General features: G+C 57.7%; 1 protein-coding gene across 3 annotated transcripts in view; it reads left to right on the plus strand.

Annotated features, from left to right (window-relative positions):
* RASGEF1A (RasGEF domain family member 1A) overlaps nt 1–27088 on the plus strand; it is a 72164-nt gene that overhangs the window by 37250 nt on the left and 7826 nt on the right. The window contains exons 2-3 of one of the 3 annotated variants that reach the window (XM_031015657.3): nt 23274–23477; nt 26037–26159. In XM_031015657.3, the coding sequence (XP_030871517.1) occupies nt 23280–23477; nt 26037–26159 (321 nt within the window). In that variant the 5' untranslated portion in view covers nt 23274–23279. The other 2 variants (XM_019035614.3, XM_063710138.1) reach the window with 2 other exon arrangements.

Consider the following 27088-nt stretch of genomic DNA (forward strand, 5'->3'; position numbering starts at 1 on the left):
CTTGCGCTGTCGGGCTCGGGAGGGGTGCGACGGTCCCCTGCATCCCGACCCGCGCGGCAGGGTGCCCGCCCTGAGGACCCGCGCGCCGCCCTCTGTGCGTCCCCGCTGGAGCACCTACTGCCCGGTGGGCGGCGCCCAGCCTGCTTCTGCTCCTGCCCTGCCCTTCGCGGCGCGGCCCGCGGAAGCCGAGAGCACAGTGGCTCCTGCGAGCCTGGAAGGGGTGGGGACGGGCGTGTAGGAGCCCGGACGACTTAAGGGGCGCAGAACCACCTGTTGCTCTGAGGAGGATGTGTCGGGCGAGGGGTGGTCCGCGGTGTGTGGTCTGTGTGAGGTGCAGGCGGGGGAGGGCTGCGGAAGCGCGGGCGCGCTTATTCAGGGCACATGGGAGGGAGCGCAGCCGTGCCTGTGCCTTGTGAGCCCCACGCGCGCCTGTGCGTTTAGGGAGAGTGGAGCCCACCGTGGTGCTTCGAGGAGTGTGCGCTCCAGGGCGAGGGCGCTGTAGAGTGCAGGCGGAGAACTGGTCCTGGAGAGGACCTGAGCATGGAGCACTGGCATTTCCCACGCTGTTTTTGGAGACCCATCCCCAGAGGCGTAAGGCGGTGTGATTCGGGTGCGGCAGCCCCCTGGGTTCTGAGTGCCCACAGCGTGGAGCTGAGCCCCGGCCAGCCCTGGCCACGTGAAAGATGCAGGACTCATCTGTCCCTTCCTTCTTTCACTTACTCAGCATGCATTTATTGGGCCTCTGCTGTGTGCAGGCACTGCGGTTCAGCGGGGAACCAAACACCACAGCACGGAGGGTGTTGTCCTCACGGTGCCCACACAGCAGAGGAACAAGCACAATGTGTAGGTAAAATGGGTGGAGTGCTACCTGGTGCTGAGGGCTAGAGAAGAAGCAATGTAGGAGAGCTAGCAGGGCCTGTGAGGAGTTCGTCGGTGAGGGTAGTTCAGGTCATTCTGCAGCGACAGAGCAGCCCCCCAAGTCCCTCAGCTCACAACACGGTGCAGTTTCCACTCACTGGTGTCAGCCCTGGTCCAGGCCACCCTCATTCAGGGACCCAGGCTGACGGGGTCACATAGTAGGGGAGTGGGGAGGGCCCTGCACTGGCATTTAAATGCCCCAGCCCAGTACTCCAGTCACTGCTGTGAGACAGGTGGACCCCACGTCCCCACCCCGTTTCATTCGGACCTCCAATGACAGTCCTGCTCCCCCAGCAACCAGGGGTCTGACACACTTGGTGCCCAGCGTGCTGACCACCAGTGAAGGAGGGGGCTGTCTGTGCCTTAGGTATGGTGGCCAGAGGAGACGTGTGCACAGGACCTGCTGAAGGAGGGGAGGGAGGGAGCTATGCGGGGGGCATACCAGGAAAAGGCCAGGGCAGAGCTTTGAAGTGGAAGCTGCCTGTATGTTGGGGCCAGATTGGAGACTGGGGCATCAGGAGCAGAGCCCATGAAGAGGTGGGACAGTGAGGCCAGCGAGGTGGCGTGGCTGGGGGAGCCAGTGGGGGTGACGGGGCTGCAGTGGGAGGTGGTGGAGCAGGATGTGCTCCCCGTGGGGCTGCCATGGCATTGCTGGCTGCTGCTGGGAGGGGTGAAGCTAGCAGAGTGCCACCCCAGTGGTCCGGGGACAGATGAGAATCCCAGCCTTGGGAGATGGCAGAGGAGGAGGAGGAGGGAAGGACTGATTCTGGGGGTATTCTGAAGGCAACACCTGGAGGCCGTGCTGGTGGGTAGGCTGTTTTCACTGAGATGGGGAAGGGTCAGGCTGGCGCAGGAAGGAGGGTGTTGCCCTTAGAGGTGGGCAAGATGGCAAGCGCAGCAGGTGGGAGCAGGGACAGTTCAACACTTCCCACCCCAGAGGTGTTACCTGGCAGGGGTGTGGGCAGTCTAGAGTCCAGGGAGAGGTCTAGGCTGCATGTGCTCATGCAGAGCCTGGCTTGCTCCACCCTGCAGGCTCCTTGCTGCCCTGCCTCCTGGCCACCCTACCCACACCTGCACCTGCTGGCTCAGGACAGTACAGCCCTGGGCCCCAGCCTTCCCAGGCCCAAAGCCCATCTTGCTGGGCCTGCTAGCTTGAGCCACCTTCTTTCAGCTTCCCCAGGAGAGGTGGGATGAGGACTCTAGCCCTCAGCGGGGCACAGGCCAGGGGAAGGAGAGCAGAGCCATGGCCTGTCATGTTAGCCCACCACCTCTGTGCATTGGGGGTCCAGGCCTGGCCAGGATGCAGGGGGCACTGGGGACAGCACAACCCAGGGTCACATACTCACAGACACATGGGCCGCAGCAGTGCCATCTGTTGGGGGCCGGGGGGGGCAGGCAGTCAGGAAGGGCTGCCTGGGGGAGAGAGTCTCACAATGGCTTTGGTGGGATGCATGAGGATTGACTTAGTGCAGGGGAAGCTGCCTGCATCTCCCACACCTTTGGGCTCTTGGGCCTCGCCCTCCAGGGAACTGCTGGTGAGTGACCAGAGGAAGGAGACCAAACTGTCATGTCAACCTCCCTTTTCCCCCTTAACCCACTGGAAAACCCCTGGTTATCCTTGGAAGCTGATCTCAGAATCACCTCCTCCATGAAGCCCTCCCTGACTACTCCCTACAGAGTTAGTTCCCCACCTCCGTGCCTCCACGACACCCAGCACAGATCCCCAATCCTGAAGAGATCATGCCATGCCATGGAGTTGCATCTGTCTTCCCACAGACACTAAGGTCCATGGGCTGTTCCGTTCTGAGTGTGTGGCATAGGCCACAAAGGCCTCAAGGGATGCTGACTTGACTGAACAAGTTCTGGAAGGAAGGAGGAAGGAAGAAAGGAAGGAACAAAGATGAGGGCGGGAAGTGGCCTGTACAGGCTCTCTACTTCTTGTTTTACATCTGGGGAAATTGAGGTCCAGAGGGGCTGTGTCTTGCCTGAGGTCAGCCAGGAGGTCAGGGGTCAGAGCTGGCTCCTGGGTCATGAGGGCTCCACTGTGTGGGTTCTGGGCTGCCTGGGTCCCTGTGGGTTCCAGGACAAGGGGAGTTCAGAGGCAGATGGGACATGAGGCGTGGGGGCTCCTGAGGGAACCCGGGGACAGTCAGGTGGGAGCCTATGGATGGCGTGGATCTCGGAGGAGGATGGCAGCCAAGATCCCCTCAGCTTCTCTGTTTCTTTTTTTCTTTTCTTTTGTTTTTTTGAGACAGAGTTTCGCTCCTGTTGCCCAGACTGGAGTGCAATGGCATGATCTCACTGCAACCTCCACCTCTCGGGTTCAAGCAATTCTCCTGCCTCAGCCTCCTGAGTAACTGGGATTACAGGCATGTGCCACCATGCCTGGCTAATTTTGTATTTTTAGTAGAGATGGGGTTTCTCTATGTTGGTCAGGCTGGTTTCGAACTCCTGACCTCAGATGATCTGCCCGCTTTGGCTTCCCGAAGTGCTGGGATTACAGGCATTAGCCACTGAACCTGGCCCCCTGTTTCTTCTTCTGGCCCCTGCTGCTGGCTGGGCCCTGGCCCTGCGGCCCCTGGCACTACTGGCCAAGTGGAGTTTTGTTGGCAATGCTGGTGTCTTGCGGTCTCAGCCTCGGGGGAATAACCCCGCCCCTGCCCCGTCACCGCCCACACCCGCCTTCCGGGCTGGGACCCAGCCCCTGGCATTTCCCAAATGTCACTGTGACTGCCGCCAGCCACCCCTGCCTGGCCTTGGGCCGGTGAGTATGCGTCAGAGCGCCGCCCTCCTCTCTCTCCCCCTCCCCGTGGGTGAGGAGGCTCAGCCTTCAACTCTGGCCCCAACCTGAGTATGACTTCTCTGGGGGCCTCCCTGGGGCCACATACAACAGATGTCCTTAAAACAGGGACTGGCATGTTCCTAGAGTGCCCAGCCTGAGGGGGCAGTGGTGTGGTGTTTTGGGTGGGTGACCGGGAAAAGTGGCTTCAGGGTAGCTGAGCTGGTTGGCAGAGCAGGCCCACTGTGGACATCGTGTTCCTGGGGGATGGTAGTGGAGCTTAGAGAGCTGAGAGATCCGTGGACACACACACACACACACACCCCCATACACAGACACCCACACACAGAGACACACGTAGGTGCACACAGACACAGAGACACACAGACACACAGAGACATGCAGAGACACAGACACAGAGACACACAAACACAGACACATACAGAGACACAGACACAGAGACACATGCAGGCACACACACAGACACAGACACATGCAGAGACACAGACGTAGAGAGACACACAGACACAGACACAGAGACACAGACACACAGACACACACAAAGACACAGACACACAGAAACACACAGACACAGAGACCCCCCCCCACAGACCCCCACACACAGACATGCACACACACACAGACACATGCAGGCACATGGACACACACAGACACAGAGACACACACAGACACAGAGACACAAAGACACACACACAGACACATACAGAGACACAGACACACACATAGACACATGCAGGCACACACACGCAGAAACAGAGACACACTAACACAGAGAAACACAGACACACAGACACATGCAGAGACACACAGACACATACAGAGACACACAGACACACCTCCCCTACTGCCACTGGTGTGAGCATCTCCATAACAGCTCCATACAGACTTATGGGCAGACACATATGCCCAGGGGAGGTAGATAGGTAAGCTATTGATTTTTTAAAAGTTTATGTTAGGTAATTGATTATTGATACCTTACTAGTTTGAACAGATTTTTAGTTTGGCTTCCTGGAAAATCCAAGAAATTAATTATATTACTTACACATAAGGAACAGCCAACTTCTTTATTTCTAATGTATCTTTAGTTTTCTTATCTTATTATGTTTTCTAAAAGGTGCAAAGTAACATTAAATAATAGCAGTTGTCTTTGGCTTGATCTTCATTTTAATGAGGAGGCTTTTCATGTTTTACTAAGTCTGAAACTGGCCCTATATTTCCAATAGGTATTCGTCATCAAGGACAGTATGCTGGAATCCTACATTAATTGCCAAGAGTGCACACCAGGAATGGATATTCAGTTTCATCAAAGGCTTTCCTATATCTAGCAAAATCATCAAATGCCTTTCCTCCTTGGACCTATTAATGTGTTGACTTATTAACTCTTCTGAGCTAAATCATCCTCTTGTTCCTGGAATAAAGCCCACTGGGTCAGGCTCTATTGTGCTTAAAAATGCTGCTGAGTTCATTTTACTAATGTGTTGCTATGTTGCTGAGGGTATTTTTCACTATTTTCAGAGGTAAGAATTTATGCATACTTTTCTACTAGGAGACATATTTGTCACATTTATAAATCATGCTATTTTAGCTTTATAAAATGAATAGGAAGGCTTTTCAATATGAATTGTGTAGTTGAAATAGTTTATATATCATATAAAATTATCTTATCCTCAAAGGCTTGAAATAATTCATTTTAGAAACTATTTCAGCCAGGGCTTTCTTTTATTTTTTCCAGAGGCTTAGTTGGCTGTCAACTTAATTTGTACTATGGTTATTGGTCTTTTTGGGTTCTAAACAGTTTTACTCTATTTTTGGTTACTTATATTTTCTAGATAATATAAGTAACCATTCAAAGTTCTTGCAGATCATTTACCACAGATTTAGGTAGTTGTTTGTTTTAAACTTTCTTCTACATATCTGGAGTTAGATTCCCTTTTTTCATGCCCAATGTATTTTTCATGTCCTTCCTTTCTTCCTTCTTCTCTCCCTCCCTTTCTTTTTTAAAATAAATTTTTATAATTTTTTTAAAGAAATAGAGACAGGTTCTCACTAGAGCCCCCCAAAGTGCTGGGGTTACAGGCATGATCCAGGGTGCCTGGCCCTCCCTCCCTTTCTTCTTTCCTTTTGTTGATTAGAATTGCAAGAGGGTTATCCTTGAAATCTGTGTTTTCAAAGAATCAGCTCTTGAAGTTTATAAGGAGTTCTACTCTATTATTTGATTAAGTCATCTAATTTGCTTTTTAGTAGTTTCTTCTTCCAGTTTGTTTCACTGTTTTGTTGAGAAGCTCTTTTTTAAGCTTTTTGAATCAAGTGCTTAGTGTTTACTTCAATACATTATTGAAGTCTATGAAATTTTCTGTGAGTACAGCTTTGGCCATATCAAATTCGATACAGAGTTTTCCTATAAAGGTTATTTTTCTGACATCTGTAATTGGAATTTGAATCTTTAACACAGGCGTGATTTAGGGATTTTTTTTATGAAGTGGGTATTTTGTTTATCAGTTATATATTAATATCCAACTATAGTACATTGTGCTTATGTCATTCTCTCACCTGCACACTTCTGTATGGGGACTTTATTGGGTTTCATTGGTGGTATAACATATGACCATGTGGCAGAGACTCTGGACAGTAGAATGTGCCTTTCTGTTTCTAGACACAGTTTTTCACATATCTTGGTCCCCCGTCCAGAGAGCATGCACTGCAATATTTTCATCCCTTGGGCATCTACCACTTGCTGGGCAATTTCTGGTTGTGAATCTAGCATGAAGAGGTGCTCACTGTATTTCCTGGGCATAGCTTTGTGTTCTTGGGAGTTTACCTCTAATAGGGTTATAAAAAAAAACCAATAAAGTGTTTTTCTTACTCTCCACTCTCAGCCATTCAGCACAACATTCTGATACCAGATTCTCTAACATTAAGATAGCAGCTGGGTGCCCTGTAATTCAATTTGGACAATATTGGAGGCAGAGTCAGATCTCACAGGTTGAGAGCTTGGTCCCACAAGGCTGTCCCCCTCCCTCGGCTTCAGATGCCATTTGCAAGTCTCAGGTTGTGGCCTGTGCTTCTGACCCACCCAGCAAATCACCACTCCTGGGACTCCCTTCTCAGATTCAATTAATTTGCTAGAGCAGCTCACATAATTCAGGGAAGCACTTGCTTCCATTTACCCACTTACTATGCAGGTTTTTACAGTGGTCACAGATGAACAGTAAGAGGAAGGGATGCTCAGGGCAAGGCATGTGAGAAGGGGCGTGGAGCTTCCCTGTCCTCCCAGGCACTGCACTCCAGGGCCCTCCACCTGCTTGCCTACCCAGAAGCTCTGAAGCCACTCCTTTTGGGATTTTGTGGAGGCCTCATTACGTGGGTGTGACTGACTGAATCACTGGCCATTGGTGATGGACCCAACCTTCAGCCTCTCTCTTGTCCCTAGAGCTGGGGGTGGGAGTGAAAGTCCCCACCCTCTCATCACATGGTTGGTTCCCCTGACAACCAGCCCCCAGCCAGGCTGTCCAGAAGTCCATCAGCACACAGAAGACACTTACCACTTTGGAGATTCTGAGAGTGTTAGGAGGGTGTGCTGGGAAAAAAGACAGCATCATGCACCACATAGTGGTCCCCTAAGATTCATAATATGATATTGTCACTGTGCTTTCTCTATGTTTAGCTGTAGAAATCCTTACCGTTGTGTTACAGTTGCCTCCAGTATATTCAGTGCGGTCACACACTGTGCAGGTTGGGATCCCGGGAGCAATAGGCTGTACCACGGAGCCTGGGTGTGTAGTGGGCTGTGCCATCCTGGTCTGTGTAAGTCACTCTGGGGTTTGCACAACGACGAAATCGCCTAAGATGCATTTCTCAGGAGGTATCCCCGTCGCGAATGGACGCATGACTGTATGTGCCTGGGCCACACGGACAGGAAGGGCCAACTTGCAGGCAGGAGGCCTGGGCGGCTTCCAGCTGTGCCCTGTCCTCAGCCCCACACCTGTATCTCATCTGGGAAGTGGAGAGCAGGGCCTCAGAGGCCCCCAGATGGTGTCACAGGGCCCAGCAGGTGGGAGGCCCTCTGCCTACGCCACTCATTGGTGGTGAGGCTTGTGGGCTGTTTTGCAGGGGCTAGAATGCAGCACGGGCCCCTTGGACCCCAGCCTGATTTCCCCCACCCCACCTCGCTGCCCTGCGCTTGCAGCCTAGCCTGCAAATGCAGCAGGGGCAGCTCCTCCTGGGTCAGGCCCTGTCCATCCCACAGACCTGGCTGGCTCCCCCTGCTGTCACCTCACACCATTCTCCTTCTCCGGAGCCCTGTGCTGGTTGCCCTGGGTGGTACATCAGACAGGGTTCCAATCCCAGCTCCACCAGTTTCCCAGACTGGCGCTGGTGACTGAGGCCCTTTGGGCCTCTGTTCCTTCATCTGGAGAAGGGGGAGCAGCAGGAGAGCCACCCTGGGGAGGCGTGGAGACGGCTGTGTCTGGCTTAGGTTCGAATCAGCCTAGTGGCGCTAACTGATGTGGGGAGGTTTCAGGATGACTCAGCAGCCAATTAAATGCTTACAAATTCATGGTTTATTGGGACGTTTTCACACCCCAACAATCATGCAAATATATTCCACACACCCAGGCAGTCCCTAAGAGAGGTGGGAGCGAACCACAGTGTCGGGGGATGGGGAGACCAGCTGCTGATTGCCCAGGGTCCAAGTTCCTTCAGAGCAGAGGGACCGCAGACCCCCGGGTGGAGGGATGGGATCACTCCTCTTCTCCCAGCAGGGCGTCTGGTGGCCTCCAACGGAAAAGAGGCTTCGGAGTTCTCGAGGGCAGTGCTTCTGCAGGTGTCTTGGTCGTGAGCAGCTTTTTTGTATTTATGGCCCTCCGCAGGAGTGTCCCTGGCCATCATCTTCAGCTGCCTTTTGACATCACTTTCTTGTTGGGTCCCAGGGATGCCTGGCCACAGCAGATATCATCTGATCATTGCAGTCCACCACACCTATGCTGATCACTCTGAGGGCTCAGCAACTTCACTCTAAGCTGAATTACTTGTCATAAGTACTCCCCCCCTTTTTTTTTTTTAAGACAGAGTCTTGTTCTGTCGCACAGGCTGGAGTGCAGTGGCGTGATCTCAGCTCACTGCAACGTCCACCTCCCAGGTTCAAGCAATTCTCATGCCTCAGCCTCTGGAGTAGCTGAGATTACAGGTGTGCACCACCATGCCTGGCTAATTTTTTGTACTTTTAATAGAGATGGGGTTTCACCATGTTGGTCGGGCTGGTCTTGAACTCCTGACCTCAAGTGATCTGCCTGCCTTGGCCTCCCATCGTGTTGAGATTACAGGAGTGAGCCACCACACCCGGTGAGATAGGGTCTTGCTCTGTTGCCCAGGCTCTGTCACCCAGGGGTGCAGTGGTATGATCTTGGCACACTGCATCCTTTACCTCCTGGGCTCAAGCAATCCCCCTACCTCAGCCTCCTGAGTAGCTGGGATTACAGGTGCATGCCACTGCCCCTGGCTAATTTTTCTGTAGAGACAGGGATCTCCCTATGTTGCCCAGGCTGGTCTTAAACTCCTGGGCTCAAGCGATCCTCCACCTCGGCTTCCTAAAGTGCCAGGATTACAGGTGTGAGCCACTGTGCCTGGCCGTTTATTTTGAGACCCTAAGGACCACAACACATTATTACACATTCCTGTGCACTGGTACTCTTGGGGCTGGTCAGTGTCTAACCACCGGTTACCAGCCCCCAGGGCCAGGGGACAGACGCACAGCATGTGACAGAAGAGCTGCCTGTGTCCACGGCATGGGGGTGGCAGTCAGGACGTGTGTCTGGGTGCTGTTTCCCAGAGGCTGCCGGACTGAGCATGCCCATGGCTCTGTGACCCAGCAGGGGGCTGGGTGCCCCCTTCCCCTACCCCCATGACTGGCCCAGAGAGAGCTCCCTGCTCCCACAGCCATCTGCCAGGAGGACAATTCAAGTGAGGGAAATGGATTTTTATTTGTTTTGAAACACAAAGGAAAAATCTTTGCTCAGCCTAATTAGTTATCATTTAAAAGTAAAAGAACCATATGTCTTTTATTCCATATCCCAGCACCCTAGGTGGCTGTAGAGGGCGGAGGTGCGGCTCACCCGGGACAGGTCTGTGTGTGGCCTATGCGGCTGGCCATCCCTTCCCGCCTCTGGAGGCCCTCAGCCCTGACCCTGCCCGCTCACTTCCCTCTCTCTTGGTCATGGGCTGCTGCTTCGGGGCTGACTCCAGGGCTGGCTGGATGTGGGCAGTGTGCCCGGGTGGGCCTGGGCAGGACAGATTGATGGTGCCTTCCTACTGGAGCCAGCAGGCGCCCTGGCCACTGCCCAGAACTGATGAGCAGCAGGACACCCTGCTCTGTCCTGTCATCATCAGTGGACAACCCATCTAGGACAGGGACCCCAGAGGGGTGATTTCACTTGGGGTGGAATCTGCACACTGCTTCCCAGCCCCCTCCTCCGTGGCACCCTAGGGGTCTCCCTGGAAAGGACAGAACTGGCCACCAAGGTTGCCTGAGTTTGCACATGACCCCATCCAAGCCTGTGACCAGCTCTGCCCCTGGGAGGCGCAGGGCTGCCCACCCATCTACAGGAGGCTCTCGTTACCCCTGCAGAATCTGATGGCGTTGGCTGAAGAGGGAGCGAGGCCAAGGGGAGGGGGAAGCAGGGCCCCCCAGGCGGCTGGAGTGGGAGGCCAGGCTGCCAGCGCCTGCCGGGAAAGGGCAGGGATTCTCTGAAGTCCCACCTGCTGCATCCTTGGGCCTCTTGAGTCTCAAGAATGGAATGGTTCTTGGTGGACAATGATGTTCTATGCCCTGAGCAGGCCCAGAAGAAGCTGACTGGACAGAAAGGGAAAAGGGAGAGGCAGAAACCCAGACTGGGCAGAATCTGAGGAGCGTGAAGAGAAGACGACCAGATTCCTTCAGTCAATTCAAATTGTATTGGGTAATAGAAGGGAATTCAGAAGGAAAAAATGAATCATGTGTCTGTAACAAAGCTTTAATTATCCGCGTCGCGCCTGTGGCCAGGCCTCTGGAGCGGGCGCCCTGCGAGGCGCTGTCGCGCTGGTTCCCATGGCAGCCGCCTCCTTGTTGGAGTCCGGCCTGAGGCCCTTGGCCAGGCCCTGAGACTGCCCTGGCCAGCCCGGAAGGTTCACAAAGGTAAATCTGGCCCTTCTTTGCAGTACTTGAAGTTTGGCTTATGTGAAACAGCGTGGCCCCTGCCCTCTGATGCCTGCCTGGCCTGGAGGATGGAGAGGCAGGGGCTGCAGGGAGTTCCCTGCCCTGCTGCAGGAATGGGGCCAGCATGTGCTCCCAAGAACTGTGGTGCTGCAGAGGCCACAGGGTTGAGAGAGAGGAGGGTGAAGACTGGAGAGGCTGACCTGCAGGGGAGTGTCACCCCCAACGCCCCCCATCCCTAGACCAGAGCCAGCTCTGAGTCCCCCATGCCTGGGACAGGACAGTGCAACCAGGTCAACGGGTCCACCTGCCTAGAAGCAGGAGGCAGCTTCTCACTTGCTGCTGTCTGCAGCAGGTGCACTGGCTGTCCCTTGCATGGGAGGTGAGAAGGACCCAGAAGTGGGATGAGGGAGGGGGCATCACCAGCTCCCAAGAGCTGTGTGTCTAGGGAGGCAGCTGGGAAACCTATAGGACCGCTAGTGCTCTGCAGTGCCGATGCCATCAGAACCCACCAGGCATTGAGCCTGTCCTGAGCTTTGTGGCTTCACTTAGTGCTCACGGTCGCTTGGGAAGCAGGTGCTGGAGGTGGCATCTCACAGAGGAGGGTGCCGGCTCCCAGCTGGGGTGGGGCCCACTCCCTTCCCACTGGACGCCCAGCTCATGCCTAGATCCAGCCCGGGCCTGCAGCTGGCCCCTGCCCATCTGCTGTGCATGGCCTCAGCAGATGGGACAAGGGCTCCCTGGAGTTAAGGGAGACACGTTTCAGCTCAGTCAGGACAGTCTGAGAGCTGGGATTTGGGGATGGGGAGGACATCTGAGTGTTGGCTGGGTGGTTGGGGGAGAACCCTTCCTGCCGTGGGTCAGGGAGTAGGAGGTGGATGCAGCCCGGTTGTGGGAAGGAGCTCTGATGTGGCACACCTGCTGTTGAGGGCAGGCCTGGGGCCAACCTGGGCAGAGTCAGGGTTTGGCTTCTAGAGTCCTGGCTCTAGTCCCTCTAGCAGGCACCAGAATCTCAGAAATGGTGGAGACTAAGTCCCAGACTCTCCCAGGCAGGTGTCACTTGCCTGCGCATTGTGGATAGATGACGTCCAGAGGGGTTGGGCAATGGCTGGTCACCCGGCCTTCTTCCACAGAGCTGGGAGGACCTAGGTGTGGTAGAGGGGCTGGGCAGTGGCTGGTCACCCAGCCTTCTTCCACAGAGCTGGGAGGGCCTAGGTGCAGTGGGGATGGAGGCGCCGAGGCGGGTCGTCCAGCACCTGGGACTGCAGCACCAGCTTGGAGAGAGCACTGTAGCCCTGGCGTGGGAAGAGGGAGCATGAGCGAGGGACACATGTCACCAGGACAGGGGTGTTAGAGAAGTGGGAGCCAAAGGGGGATGGAAGGACTGGGGGCTGCCTGGGGCAGGCACTCCTCCTCTCAGCTCCATACAGGTCCCCCAGCCCCATGCTGGGGTGGTGCCCTCAGGGTCGGGTCCCAGCACGCTCCGCCAGCTGAGGGTGCAGTGGCCCCATTGTCTTCTGCAGGCCATTGGCTCCCCTCGCTTGTGCTCCCCTGCCAGTGAGTGACATCCAGGAGGTGGGGGTGGCCCCTACCTCATTTCTCCCCCTCCACGATGCCTCTCAGTGCAGGTGGGATCCCGGAGGCCTCTTTTTACTGGTCTGAGAATGCAGCTCTGGACTGGCAGGGTCAGAAGATGGGGAAGGGTGTGTAAGATGGGAAGGGTGAGTGGCAAAGGAGGCGCAGCTGCCTCCACTATCTGACCGGTCCTGATGGAGCTCAGGAGGGAGATGGGGTGAAGTCTGTCCTTGCTGCATGCTGGGTGGAAGGGAGGAGGCCCCTAACCTCCTTCCCCCTCCTCTGCCACCCCATGCAGGTTCTTATCCCATCAGGAGCAGTGCCCCTCCTTCTTTCCTCCCTGAGGGTGGCTGAGTCTTCAAGCCAAGTGGGCACACTCAGCCCTCTACCCTCCCCAAGGCGGGCAGTTTCTTCCCTGTGACGTGGCCCACTGCCACATCCCAACGGCCTTCTCTGGGTGGGGCAGCCCCTGGGCGGGCTACCTAGCACTGTCTACTATCCAGGAGGGGGTCAAAATCCTCACTAAGGCAAAGGGCCCACTGAAGGTTTAGCAAAAGATGTGCATTTGCATGGGGAATCTTGTAACTGTGGTGCCTGCCTCCCATACACTCAAACAAGCACTTCGCTTACAAATTGCACCTGACTCCCTGCTGAGCCCTCCCCGCAGGGTAAGGTGAGGACCCCCACAAGATGGTCCCCCAAGGAAACCAGGAATCACCTGCTGCATCCTGGGGGAGCCTCCTGGGGAGGGGAGCCTCATTCCCGATGTCCTGGTGGGAGGAGCCCAGACCCTCACAGAGTGGGGCAGGCGGCCCACCCACTGTAGGCATAGACCCTGAGTACCGATGGCAATGGCGGTGGTGGTGGGATGTGCCCGGGGTGCTGGTGGCTCCAGCGCCCCCGCTCCTGGCAGGGTGGGGACCAGGCCAGGTTGGGGGGCAGCCTGGCACTGCTGAGGACCCTGACCCTGGCACATCACAGGTCCAGGTTTAGCAAGGCCGACACACACATCATCAGTCAGTGCATGTTTTGGAGTAAGTGAGGCAGCCAGGAGGTGCCCCAGGGAGGGTTTGCCAGAGAACTAATGGGCCAAAAGCTCCCAGGCTTTGGCGCCAGCGCTTCTGTCCACTCACTCTGCTCGTCCTTTCCCAGAAGCTCCTTCCAGTCGGCTGAGGCCTCACCTCCACAGGGAGGCCAACCTCACCGCCCAGGCAGAGGTTACCGCTTTCCCACTCACATTCCTGACCTTCTGTCTCCTCTGTCGGAGCACTGATTCTCTCCTAACCCAGAATAGCATGTCGCCATCTGTGGCCGTTGTGCGTGGCACCACACAGGCTCTGTGGGGTGCTCTCTGGGGCCAGAGAGCCCTGTTTTTTTCCCCTGGTGTATCTCCAGTATCTAGGCAGGGATCATTACCACTTGTGAATGAATGAATGGGCAAAGAATAGGGCTCCGGGAACACCCACCTCCTTCCCCACCCCAGTGCCGGTAATTTCAGAGAACTGGCCGGTTATCCCTTGAAGGGCGAAGGGCCCATTCTGTCGGGTCCGTGGCATGCATCCAGCCCAGCACAGGTAGGTGCGCAGGTCTCTCCCCTCCTGAGGCCCACCAGGGTCATGGCACAGGGCTGCCCCCAGCTCCCTCCAGGAGCACGCTCTCCCTGCCAGCCAAGAGAGGGGAGACAGGCGAGATGTGTAATTTTCAGTTGCTAATTGTGATGCCCTGCAGCTTGCTGAGCTAAAAATAGTCTCCGTTTTTGTTGAGTAGGTTAAAAAATAGAAGCCCACGTGCTGCCTCAGAAACAAGCCCCCTGCCAAGGCTGGCAGAGGCAGGGGGCTGGCTCGAACCCCTCCTCCACCTCCTGGCAGATCCCTGGGACTCATGCATGATGGGCCCTGAGGGCTGTTTTTGTCCCAGTTTTCCAGGAAGCTGGGTTTCTTAATTTGAGGTCCACAGATGAGCTTCTGGGAGCTCATCGGTCCCCCGAATCATCTGCAGGTCGTGGGAATGTGTGCTTGTCCACATGTCCAGGCCAGGGCTTCAGCCTGCACTTGATGCTCAGGGGGCCATGCCCCTGCCAGGTGCTCTCAGGGGCAATGCTGAGGTCCGAGGAACAGTAGGGCAGACCTGGGCAGTCCTGCACATTACGGCCTCTTGGGTCCTGTGAGCTGAGCCTCAGTGTCCCCATCTGAGAAACGGGCCTCTCCGGGCTGTCTCCCTGGGTGAGGGAGAATTGCATTGAGATGAGTCATGGAATGGCCAGCACACAGCTCACTCTAACTCCTAACGATGCACACTTAAAGCAAAGCAAGGTTAGTCAAGTGAAGGTTAATCCCTGCTTTGGAAGTTTCCAGAACTGCAGACTCCAGGATCCAGAAGGGGTCCTAGAATTCCGACAGTGTGCTAGGAGCCTGCCCTATACTGCTCCTCCCTTTGGAGTTGAACGGAGGCCTGACCCTGTTCCTGTCCAGCTGTGCAAGAGACTCTGTCCCCTCCTGGCCTGTTGTTCCTACTCTCTGCTGTGGTGGGGCTGGCGGTGTTGGAGGATGGCCAGTTACCCCATGGGGCCACCTTCTGATGCTCCTCCCATAGCCCCTTTTGGGGAGCTGGACAGTTGTGCTCTGTGCACACACCTACGAAGGGGGGCGGGGTGGGTGAATGCTCACTGACCCCTGCGTCCCCCTTCCCTGGGGATCTTTTATGAGGCCACGGTGGTGTCAAGCCTCCTGTGGCTCTGTTGGGTCTCCTCATCACTGGGCATCCTCAGTGCAGGACACAGAAAGAACATTCGGGAGTGGAAGGTGACCCAGCTGCTGCCCAGGCCTGGACACATGAGTGGGTGCACGGGAAGACGACACGCACAGCAGGCTCTGGCTGCAGTGAGGCCACAGGCTTGGGCTCAGAGCTGCTGGGCCTCCATCGTAGCTGCAGCTCTCAGGAGCTCATGGGTGATAGGGCAGGGTGCAAGGTCTCAGAGTCCATGGCTGCAGTTTGAATGGAGGGAAGGACTGTGCACCAGCTCAGGAAAGGTGTACACACTGTGCGGCTGCCCCTCCCGAGGAGCGCATCCAGCTTTTGCACACATGAGGCCAGAGGCAGATGGCCTCTCTCTGTGTGCTGCCTGGGGGACGGGCATGGGTCACATTAGAAAGCTGGGTAGCAGGTGGGTGCGGTGGCTAAACCCTGTAATCCCAGCACTTTGGGAGGTTGAGGCGGGCAGATCACTTGAGGCTGGCCAGGAGTTCGAGACCAGCCTGGCCAACATCATGAAACTCCGTCTCTACTAAAAATACAAACATTAGCTGGGCATTGTTGCGTACACCTGTAATCCCAGCTACTCGGGAGCCTGAGGCAGGAGAATCGCTTGAACCTGTAAGGCAGAGGTTGCAGTGAGCCAAGATCGTGCCACTGCACTCCAGCCTGGGCCACAGAGCAAGACTCTGTCTCAAAACAAAAAACAACAAAAAACTCTCCAACGTCCTTGAAGAGGCTGCAAAAAGGAATGCCATTCGTACTCTTTCACAAAAACGTCCCTCTTTTCCTCTCTCTCCCAGGATCTCTCACAGCACTGGGGCTGCATAGGGTCCCTCCTCTTACTTTCTTAGAAGGCTGGAAAGTTTCTCAGATCCTGGCTGCCCCCTCCCCTCTTCTCACCCTGGACCCTCAGTCTAGCCACTTCCATTCTTGCTCTCTATGCTTTTTTCCTCTCCTCAAGCTATTCTTTTCTTTTATTCATATGTAGTATTTTACATATTTATGGGGTACATGTATTTTTTACATGCATGGGGTATGTGCTGATCAAGGCAGGGTATTTGGGGTATCCATCGTCTTGAGCATTTATCATTTCTATGTGTCGGAAACATTTCTTCTATCTCTTTTGAAGTATACAATACATTGCTGCAAACTATAGCCACCTGAGTCTGTTATGGAACATTAGAAGTTATTTCTTCTATCTAAATGTGAGTCTGTACCGGTTGCCCAAGCTATCTTTGTTTCCCGCTCCTGCCCTCTGGTGGCCATTATTCTACTGTCTACCTCCATGAGAGCAAGGTTTTCAGCTCCCACCTGAGTGGGAACATGCAGCGTTGGTCTTGCTGTGCCTGGCTTGCTCCACTTAACATAGTGACCTCCACTCTCAGTGCTGTGTGATTGGCACAGTGTATTCCTTGGTGCGAAGGGGTATGTGCACCTGTGTGTGCATGTGTGCACCTGTGTGAACCTGTGTGTGTGAGTGTTGTGGGGGGAGCTGTGAATATTCAGAAGCTAAAGTTTTAGGCTGTGTCCCCTAAAAGTGCCTCTCCCCTGAGGTGTATTGAGGTTGAGCTCCAGAACGTACCCACTGGAAAAGGTCCTGGAGATCCAGGGCTGTGTTCCCACAGTCCCTCACCCAGGCTGAGCGGAGCCCCAAGAGCAGTGTTCACTTGCACTGAAGCACGCCCTGCGTGTGAGCACTTGTGCTGGGCTGGAAGCCACACTCCATGTGTCTCCCTGCCACCCCCGCACTCCCCACAGCCACCATGAGGTTCAGGTGCCCGTGCCACTAAGGCTCACACAGACGGAGGAACTGCCCCAGGCCGACCACCGATGGGAGGCCTGGCCCACATGTGGATGCAGGCTCCTGGCCTCTCCCCTCCTGGCACTTTGGCGCCATCAGCACGTGGCTGTTCTAGAGTCAGAGGGGGTTGAGAAACCAGATGACAGACCCTCCTCTACCCTACTCACTCCATGGGGCGGGGTGCAAGGTCTCAGAGCCCATCTTAAACCTGAGATCAGGGCTCACGGAAATGTTGGCTGTGCTTGCTTTATTGGGAAGCACAGTCCCGGGCAGCAGGAGGCTGGGAGCGAGTGGAGAGATGCCGGGATGTGTTCCAACAACAGCTGGCATCCCAGGCATCTCTGGGGAGGCTCTGTGAAACTTCTGTGTCTCAAAACAGTGCCTCTGGGGTGAGGATTCCTACAGGGTGTTAACGTGCCCCAGCCCCAACCTCTCCCAGGGCTGGCGGTGTGGTGTGTGCCCGTGGCCCTAAGGGCCTAGGTCAGAGGCCACAGGTCAGAAGCAGTGGCACCCAGCACTGGGCCACTGGGCACCATTGAGGCAAGGCCTAGATGTGGGTGGCACAGAACCACATACCTGGTTCTGCTCCAGGCACACAACCGCACTAGCTTCCGTCTCTCCCTTCAACCTCACTGCAACCCTGCAGGGAGGTGGGACAAGACATTCCACACCCAGTGTCCAGCCGAGGAAGCAGGCTTAGGGCCACCCAGAGGCTTCCCGTGGGTGTGGGGACAGAGCCTGTTCTCTGGCATGCAGTCCCAGGCCCAGGATCTGCAACTGCAGGAAAGGACTCAGGTGTGTGGGGGTGTGGACAAGGGCATGAGAGACTGGGGGTGCAGCTGTGGGGGGCCTCTCAGGATGGTATCACCTGTGGCAGACCAAGGAGGGACAGCAGCAGGACACCACGAGTCACTTCATCCTCTGGGGGACAGCAGCATATGTGCCAGGTGGGGCACCTTGGGCCAAGCCTGAAAAGGCTGGGACAGCCACAATGAGGCAGAGTAGTGGAGGCCTGGGGAGAGCCCTGTGCCTCGTTGTCTGCCGCCTGCCCTCTGTCCTGCTGCAGCGCATCCTGGCAGGCAGGTGGCAAGGGGCCTCTAGGTTCAGCCTCTCCCAGGCAGCCTCCACTCCAGGCCTCCTACAGTGCTGCTGAGGCTGTGCAGGTCAGGGGTGTGACCCTCAAGGCCCAGCCAGGAAGACTTAGGCTCAGATACAGGGAGGACCCCCTTCTCGAATGGTGCCCCCAGAGAGCCAAGTTAAGCCAGGTATGGAAATCTGCTCTCTTCCAAGATGGAAGAGGGCACCCCTCTCACCAGCAGGCTGGGCCCCTGGGACTGCCCTTGTGTCCACCAGCCCTGCATGGGAGGTGAGAAGGGAGTGAGGCGCGTCCTCCAGGAGACAGTGAGTCACTCTTCTCTGCCTCGCTGTAAGCACGTTTCTTCTGCATTGATTAGCTCTATAATTAGGAGGTGCTTTCCTTCCTGCCTGAACAGAGGAGGGGCTGCAAGGAACCAGAGGGGCTGCTGGGTGCAAGCCTGTCCCCAACTCCCTGCAAGGAGCTGCTGCTCTTCCAGGCCAGCCCCAGCTGGACCTGGGGTGGAGGTGAGGGTTCCCACAGACACTGGTCTGGCACACTGGCTGGCCCCGGCCCCGTCTGTGCCTACATCCTGGGCGGGAGGAGGGTGCTTCCTGAGCCCTTCACAGGGTCTGCTGCCTCAAGATGGGTCTGGTGCAGCCAGGAGCAGCTGAGGCAGGAGAGAGGCTCCCCGTGCTTCCTGGAAGTCTGTGGAAGATGCCAGTGCCTCTCCTGCCCCTGAGACCAGTTAAATCAGAGTTGTCCAGGCAGGGGTCAGGCACGGTGTCTTTGAAAAATCCCCACATGGTGCTGGTGTGCACATACTACAGCTGAGGGCCTGCCCTGGTTTGTTTATTGATTGATTGAGGCAGGGTCTGGCTCCGTTACCCAGGCTGGAGTGCAGTGGTGTGATCAGGGCTCACTGCAGCCTCAACCTCCTGGGCTCAAGTGATCCTCCTGCCTCAGCTCCCCAAGTAGCTGGAACCACAGGCCTGTGCCACCGCACCTGGCTAATTTTTTTTGAATGTTAGTAGAGACAGGGGTCTCTATGTTACCCAGGCTTGTCTCCAACTCCTGAGTTCAAGCGATCCATCCACCTCGGCCTCCCAAAGTGCTGGGATTACAGGCATGAGCCTCCGTACCTGGCCCCTGCTCTGAGTTAGCCGGTGCAGCTTACCTGGAGGCTGAGGCTCTCACACAGGTGGGCTTCCCGGGCCTTCCATTCACCTGCACATGATTCACCTGGTGTCTTGCTTAGCAGCAGATGTGACCCAGCAGGCCTGGCCTGGAACTTGAGATCTGCTCTTTGACAATCGACAGGTCATGCTGTAGCTGCAGGTCCAGCGGCCACACTTGGAACTGAGAGGCTGTAGGGGAAGGGTCTAGAACGCCAGTGTGCAGCTGAGCTACCTGAAAGGGGAGCACTGGGCCCACTCCCACCAGTTTCTGGCTCAGGAGAAGGTACTGCTCCTGCTCTGGGGACCACACCTGGCCTTAGAGCATCCATGCAGGGTCTGGCTCTCTGGGGTCAGGGTGGCCTGCTCTGTCCAGGCCAGCCCCAGCTGGACTTGGGGTGGAGGTGATGGTTCCCACAAATGCTGGTTGAGCAAGCTGGCCCGCCACAGCCCTATCTCTGCCTAGCCCTGGGGGGCTTCCTGAGCTCTCCACAGTGCCCAAACACAAAGGGCCAGTGTGTCTAGAATAAGCAGTGCCTCCTGTGTGGTCTGTAGGGGTGCTGAGCAATCATGCTGGTGGGAATCAGCTCCTGGGGGTGAGGAGGCACCTGGTGCCCAGCACCTTACACAGGGGCTCCTCTGATCTTCCCTGCAAACCTCTGAAGTAGTGCTCCCTGTGCCCATTTTACAGACAAAGAAGTTAAGGCTCCAAGGGTTTGAGGATCTTGACATAGCCAAGACAGGTGGTGGAGCCAGGCTTGGACTTGGGCTCCCTGCCTACCCCTGCTGCTTGCTCGGCATGAATCCTGGCACTGCTGCCCTCTGGCTGTGACCTGGGGCAGGTACTCAGCCCTCGTCTGCGTAAGGGAATAACGGGTTCTCTGGGAGCATAGGGGGTGACTGGGAAGAGTAACTGGGATTCTTCAACTGTAGCCTTGCGGTTTTCAGTGTTCAGCACCCTGGCCTTCACTGTATCATGATCGCTATTGCTGTGACTGGAGCCAAGAGCCCAGTGTGCAATTCTTCCCTGGGAAGGGGCCGCCTGGTGGTGGACACAGCTGTTCGGATACACAGGTTTGCAGCTGCCTGTCGAAGTGCCTGCCCCTGCTGTTGGGGCAAGGAGGAAGCAGGTGCAAGAACAAGCGACCTCAGGGCTGGGTGGGGGTGGCCGGCAGGGGACCCCGCAGTGGAAGTGCTGTCATCATCACCATTTCACAGCTGGGAAGGTGGAGGGCTGGCCAGATGCACCCAGGAACAAGGAGTGGGCCTGCTGCAGGGCCAGGATTCCTGCCCGGGAAAAGCCATGTAGGGAACCTGCCTCTCCACTTGGCACTGAGCCCTGGAGACCCTCCTCGAAGTGCTCCGTGGCTGGGCAGGGTGGGCCCTGCTAGGTTTGAGCTTTTGGGGGTAGGGGCTCATGGGGCATCCCCCAGACCTGCAGGGTCTTGGTTTGTTGGATGCAGGAGACCTAGCCCTGGGCCGTGTCCCCAGGTGGGTCTCCAGGTAGGCAGGACAGAAGGAACCCAGAGCACCCCACCTCTCAGGTCAGTGCGGCTCCACACGGCCCCCGTCAGGCTCTGCTGACTCCTCAAAGGGATTCTGAGCATGTGCAGAACCTCTGCTTGCCTGGGACACCCCTGCATGCTCCTCCTCCAGGCCCCACCCTCGAAGGCGTGGCCTTCCCAGCCCCTCTCTGGCTGCTGACCAGTGGGCTGGGTCCCCAGGATGGCTCCTCAACTCCTAGGCAGGCCTCTTAGCACTGAGGCAGGTCTCTCTGCAGGCTGGACATGGAGTGGCCTTGCCCTGTGGGGGATCGGCTGGGGCTGAGTTTGTGGGGTGTCAGAGTGCATCCCCCACATACTACCTCCTGACCAGAGCAGCCTGCAGTGGGAGAGGCCAGTGGCTCGGCAAATGCCCTCTCTGATGACCCCAAGAGCTTGGGGTGAGGAGGCCCAACTGACCAAGGTTACCACCTGCTGGTCGCCTTTTGAACCCAGAACTGTGTGATCTTGGGGAAGTTGTCCCGCAGTGCATTGGCCTCAGATGCCCGAGACAGTGCTGAGCAGCTGTGGGCAACAAGGGGTTTGTGAGCCTGCCTTCGTGACTTCATTGCACAAATGGTCACTGAATGCCACCCTGAGCCAGCGATAGGATACACAGGTGAATGATACAGCCACTTCTGGCTTTGTGGGTCAACAGTCTAGGTTAAACCCAGAGAGGCTTCCTGGAGGTGGTGACACCTAGGCTGGACTTGGAACTCCTGGGGTTTCCTTAGTTGAGTTCCTTCCCACTGGGCCTCAGTTTCACCATCTGAAAAATGAAGGATTGGCTCACATCAGTGAGCTGGAGTGGAGAGCGCGTTGGGGTACAGAAGCAGTCCACCCCAGAGTTTCTGACCAGCAGGTCTGGGGCTAGGCCTGAGAATGTGCATTCTAACTTGTGTGAGGCACCGCTGCTGGCCTGAGTTTGAGGGGAGCATTGTGTGAGTCTGAGCCATGACCTCCCTGTCCTGGAGTGGGGGCAGCACTGAGCCTGGGGGCCTGGACATTCCACCCAGCGTCATCGTGGGGCCTTTGGTTGTGTTCTTGCTCTCCTTGCCAAAGACTTTCTAAGAATTCCAAGGAAACCTTTAGGTGTTTGGTGGGAAAACCAGTGACGTCTGGGCCAGATGCTCTTTTTTCCCTGGTGGGAGGGACAGGGACATGCTGTGTGTGTGTGTTGGGGGGGGGGGGTGCGGGCAGGTGGTCCGCTCTCTCCTTGTAAGGCCCCTACAGGGCAGAGGCCCACGGTCCTGTCATGGCACTGAAGTAATCATGGCAATAATTTGCTCTGTGCAGTGGGGAAACTAAGGCCAAAATGGCAGGAGGGTCTCGCTTCTCCACCTGACCTCAGCCGCTGGCACCTGTGCTGCCTTCCCTTGAGGGCCAGGAGGTTGAGGCTGGCTCTGTGTGCAGGCAAGGCCACAGGCAGGCCACCTCTGGCCCTCAGGCTGGCAAATGCTGCATCGTCCAGTCCCCACTTGGCTCCTCCCAGGCATGGTTGGCTGTCTGGGGCACTGGGGAAACAGGCCCAGAGGGCTTCAGACTCCCCTAGGCTTCACAAGAACTCCCAGCTGCAGGGTGTGGTGAGACCCTGAGCCCCATCACAGCAGGCCATGCTGTGGAGGACAGTCCCAGTGTGGGCACCGAGGCCTCCAGGAGGCCCAGCTGCTCAGACATCTGCATCTCAGGGGCACTCAGACTCACAGGCCCCAAAGCTAGTTCCAGATCTCTCTCTAGCCCTGCCCACAGCCCTGCCTCATACTGGTCAGCCACTCGGCCCAAGACCTTCACCATGTGGAGTGGCCCTGCTCGCCACTCCTGCTACCACCTGCCTGAGCAAGCTCTCCTTGGGCTGTGGCAAGACCCACCATCCACGTGGCAGCCACCATAAGTCAGACCACTGTGCTCAGAGCCCCAGGCTCCCACCTCAGTGAAGCAGCACATGCAGCCTGTGTGTCCGGCCCTGAGTCCTCAGACTGCCCTCCCAGCTCCCTGCTGCACACATCTCTGGGTCAGGACCTCGGCACTCACTGTCCCTCATGCCTAGGGTGTTCCTTTCTTATCCTGGGAGCTGCGCGGCCAGCCCCATCAGTTGTTCACAGCCCTCTCACCCCAGGCAGCCCTGACTGCCCACTGCAGGCTCCCTGTCCCTTCTTGGACATTTTTCCCAGAGTTTCTCTTCTCTGCCGGCTTTGAGTGACCAGGGCCCTGGAATGAGGTCTGGCCCACAGGGAGCTGAAGACACAGTGATCAGATGTGCAGCGGCTGGGGGACCACCAAGGAGCCCGCCTGCCCTGCCCTGGAATGGGGGTGCCCTCTGCCAGTGCCGCTGCGCCCCTGCCGCGCACCCCTGCACACATGCATGCACGCTGCAGGTTGCCTGGGAGGAGGGTCTGTGGAGCTGTGGAGGCGCCTTTGATGCCTCATGTCCTTGCTCTTTTCTCCCAGGAAACTATGCCCCAGACGTCCGTTGTCTTCTCCAGCATCCTTGGGCCCAGCTGTAGCGGACAGGTGCAGCCTGGCATGGGGGAGCGTGGAGGCGGGTCCGGTGGCGGCTCCGGGGACCTCATCTTCCAAGATGGACGCCTCATCTCTGGGTCCCTGGAGGCCCTGATGGAGCACCTTGTTCCCACAGTGGACTATTACCCCGATGTGAGTACGTGGGGCCTTGTGGAGTGAGACTAATGGGGTGACCTGGGCTCCAGGAGATGTCGGGTGTGGGAAGGAGGCCCCCACAGAGTGGTAGAGCTAGACAGGGCTGCAGGAGGGGCAGGGCAGTGGGGGGCCCAGGCACACCTCTAGGGCCTTCTCTGCCTTCTGCTCTGCATATACCCCCAGCTAGCAGGTGGCCTGGGGGAACCTGCTGTGACTTCCCTGCTGCTGCCCCAGGTAGGAGGAGATGATCCTAGGGACACGGGAAGCAGAAACACACAAGGGCCGAGCAGGGCCCTGAGTTCTGAGCAGGGCCTCCAAGGAGGAAGAGGAGTTTTAAAGGGCAAAGCCAGCACTTGGGGTCCTGGCGAGGGCATGCCCAGCCGAGGTCCTGGAGCCCAGGGCTGAGCTCTGGGAAGCTGGTTTGTACATCAACCCTGGTGGTCCAGAATGAAGAGGAGATGGGCTGAGCTGGGAAGCTGGTTTGTACATAAACCCTGGTGGTCCAGAATGAAGAGGAGATGGCCCGGCCTGCCCTGCCCTGTCAGCGGAGCGCTGTTCAGGCTGACTCAGGGACTGTTCTTAGGCAACAACCCTAATCCTCCCTTTTCACCTCAAGGTGGCATGATAGTCTTGGAACAGAGAAAGTGTTCCCTTGTCAAGTGTGCCTTCCCTCCCCCTGGAGGGTGATGTCTCTTAGCAGCAGTGGCACTGGGCCTGCCAGCTCCCTCTTGTGAGCTGAGCATCTACCCTCTGGGAGGGCCAGTCCTGCCCGCATCATGCTATCCCCTCTCCCTCCCTGCCCTGCTTGTCAGCCTGGGAGTCAGACAGCTTGCAGGGAGGTGGGCGGGAGGGATGCTGCCCTCTAGCTTCCACTGAACGGGGCTGCAGTCAGCCTGGCTTCACCACCTGCCAGGCCTCCTCTGCCTTCCTGGGCTTTGGGTGAGGGGGCCTTGCCTTTCTGTTGCCCACTCTTCCTCCTCCTCCATCTGTCCTTCTGTCTGTCCCGTAAGCCCTGTCAGGGTTTGGCTGGGGCTGGAGATGGCAGTGCAGACAGGCTGGTGAGTGCCCACAGGGCAGAGCCAGGGGAGGGGCCCAAGGCCCTGAAGTAGTCCAGGGCAGGACTGTCTGTGGGGCAGAGGCCTCATGCCACAGCTGGAGAAGCCACCCCTCTCAGAGGCCTACCCCAGAGGAGCCACCTTGGCGGTCACCCAGTGTGGTCCCTGTGCCCTGAGATCTGACCAGCTTCCCACGAGAGTCCAGTTGGGCATTGGCTCCTCTGCTGAGCACCTACCCCTCCCCCGCCACCCCACCCTTCCCCATGTGCACCGGTAGCTGAACACACTCACACATGCACACAAACATGCACACATGATCTCCATGCTCCTCCTTGGAGATGCACAGGCTCTCCCCTTGGGTGCCCTGCCCTTGGCCAAGAGCTCCATGGTGGGCCTTTCCTCCATGTCTTAGTTGTCTCCTTAGAAGGGGGACCCTGAGAGATGTGCTGGCTCTGACCCCTCAATTTGCCATGCTGCATAGCCTGGGGCAGGGCGTGGGAAGTTTGCAGGATGTTAGAGGAGTCCCTGATGCTCCAGGGAGGGCTGCGGTGGGCAGTGTCAGCCCAGGCCCCTGAGTCCTGCTCCAGGAGGCCTGTACTCCCAGCAAGCACAACCTGGCTTGCTTCTGGCTGGGGCAAGAAAAACCGGGTTATATGGGCTGGGAGTGGAGGCAGAGGCTTCTGGGCAGCCCAGCCTGCAGCAGCCACGTGGGGCAGAGTCCCTCTAGGGAGCCCCAGGCAGTCTCCTCAACCTGCAAGTCTACCCTGTCCACAAGCAGGAGCTAGAGTGAAGTTCCCACAGACATTGACCCTCATTAGACAAAAGGCCCAAGAACCCAGCCCACGAGGATCTTGATGGAAGGCACGTGGATGTGATATGGAGGGGCCCTGTTCTGGCAGTCAGGGTCTAGGCCCAGAGCTGGTCAGAGAGTGCAGGGGCCCCCACCAGCATTGCCCCTCAGGCCCCGCCCCTGCTGATGGGGCCCCCGGCTCTGCTGATGGAGCCCCGCCCCTGATGATGAGGCCCCGCCCCATGGATCAGCCCTGCTCCCGACAGGCCCCGCTCCTGTGCCAACCTCCCTGCATCCCCCACCCTCCCCACCGCTGACCTCCAGCTCGGCTCACGAGGATCTGAAGCAGCAGCTGGCTTGCATCCTGGCGCAGCGAGCACCATGGAGCCCTACCAACGTCCCAGGCTGGGGTTAGCCCTATCGTGGCGTGGGGCAGAGAGGGGGAGAATCCCAGCGGAGGAAGACTGCTAGGAGGCCTGGGAGAGCTGCTGGGAGGCGGGGCTCGAGCCGTGCCTCCTAGGTAGGCAGGGCCGGGGTAGCAGTAAGAGGAGGAAGGGCCTGCAAGGCGAAGGGAACCGGGCAGGTGAAGGCATGGCCTCCGGACCGGCGGTGCTGGGCCTAGGAGGCAGCCGGGCCAGGTGAAGCAGCGCGGTGAGCCTCCGGGGGCCTGCCTCACCCTCCCTCCGCCCTCTCTCCGTCTCCTGCCTTCAGAGGACGTACATCTTCACCTTTCTCCTGAGCTCCCGGGTCTTTATGCCCCCTCATGACCTGCTGGCCCGCGTGGGGCAGATCTGCGTGGAGCAGAAGCAGCAGCTGGAGGCAGGGCCTGAAAAGGTGAGGCGGGGCCTGGCTGGGGCACGGGCGGGGGCAGGGGGCAGGAGGCGAGGTCAAGGCTAGGGGCTGGAGGCATGGGGCGGGGTTCACGGTAGAGCTGGGGGATGGGGTCAGGGCTAGAGCTGGGGCTTGGCCTGGCTGGGACTGTGGGATGGGGTCCAGGGTGGGGCCAGGGGGTGGGGTCAGGGCTAGGGGCTGGGGCAGGGTCGGGGTCAAGGCTAGGGTTGGGCGTGGCCTAGCTGGGGCTGCAGGGTGGGGTCCAGGGTGGGACCAGGGGGCGGGGGTCATGGCTAGGGTTGGGGCGTGGCCTGGCTGGGGCGGTGGGCTCTCGGGGCAGGGTCAGGGCTAGGGTTAGGCATGGCCTGGCTGGGCTGGTGGGGCCTGGGGGCGGGGTCAGGGCTAGGGTTGGGGCGTGGCCTGGCTGGGGCTGTGGGGCGGGTCTGAGTTGGGACGTGACGCCACACCAGGCTGGGGTGAGGTCTGGGCTGGAGCTGTGGGTTGGGTCCGGGTTAGGGGCGTGGTGGGAACGGTTGGTGGGGGGCCTAGGCTGGCAACGTGGGCGGAATCCGGTGGTTTGGAGGCTGTGCGGCGTGGGCGAAGAAAGCTGCAGAGTTGCGGGCTGGGTGGTGCGGAGGCCGGGGGCGGGGTCCAGCGGTCTGAGTGGGCTGGTGTGGGCTGGCGCGGAGTCTTGGCTGGCGCAGGAGGGGCTTGGCCTGTGGTGCGTTATGGGGGATTGGAGGATGGGGGCGCGGCGCCTGAGCATCGGGCACAGTCCCCTCTCCCCGGGGGCAGAGGCCGCGCGGGCATCTTCCGAGAGGGTCAGAGTCGTTTCAGCCAAGAGGGCCAGTCCCCATGCCCTAGGTCCTGTGCTGGGTGGGGTCGTGCATGCCTGTGGACTGGGGCGGCGGGGGCGCGTCGCCTCCCCTCGG

This window comes from Gorilla gorilla, chromosome 8 (genome assembly GCF_029281585.2).
Source record: "Gorilla gorilla gorilla isolate KB3781 chromosome 8, NHGRI_mGorGor1-v2.1_pri, whole genome shotgun sequence".
In the NCBI taxonomy this organism is placed as follows: Eukaryota; Metazoa; Chordata; class Mammalia; order Primates; family Hominidae; genus Gorilla; species Gorilla gorilla.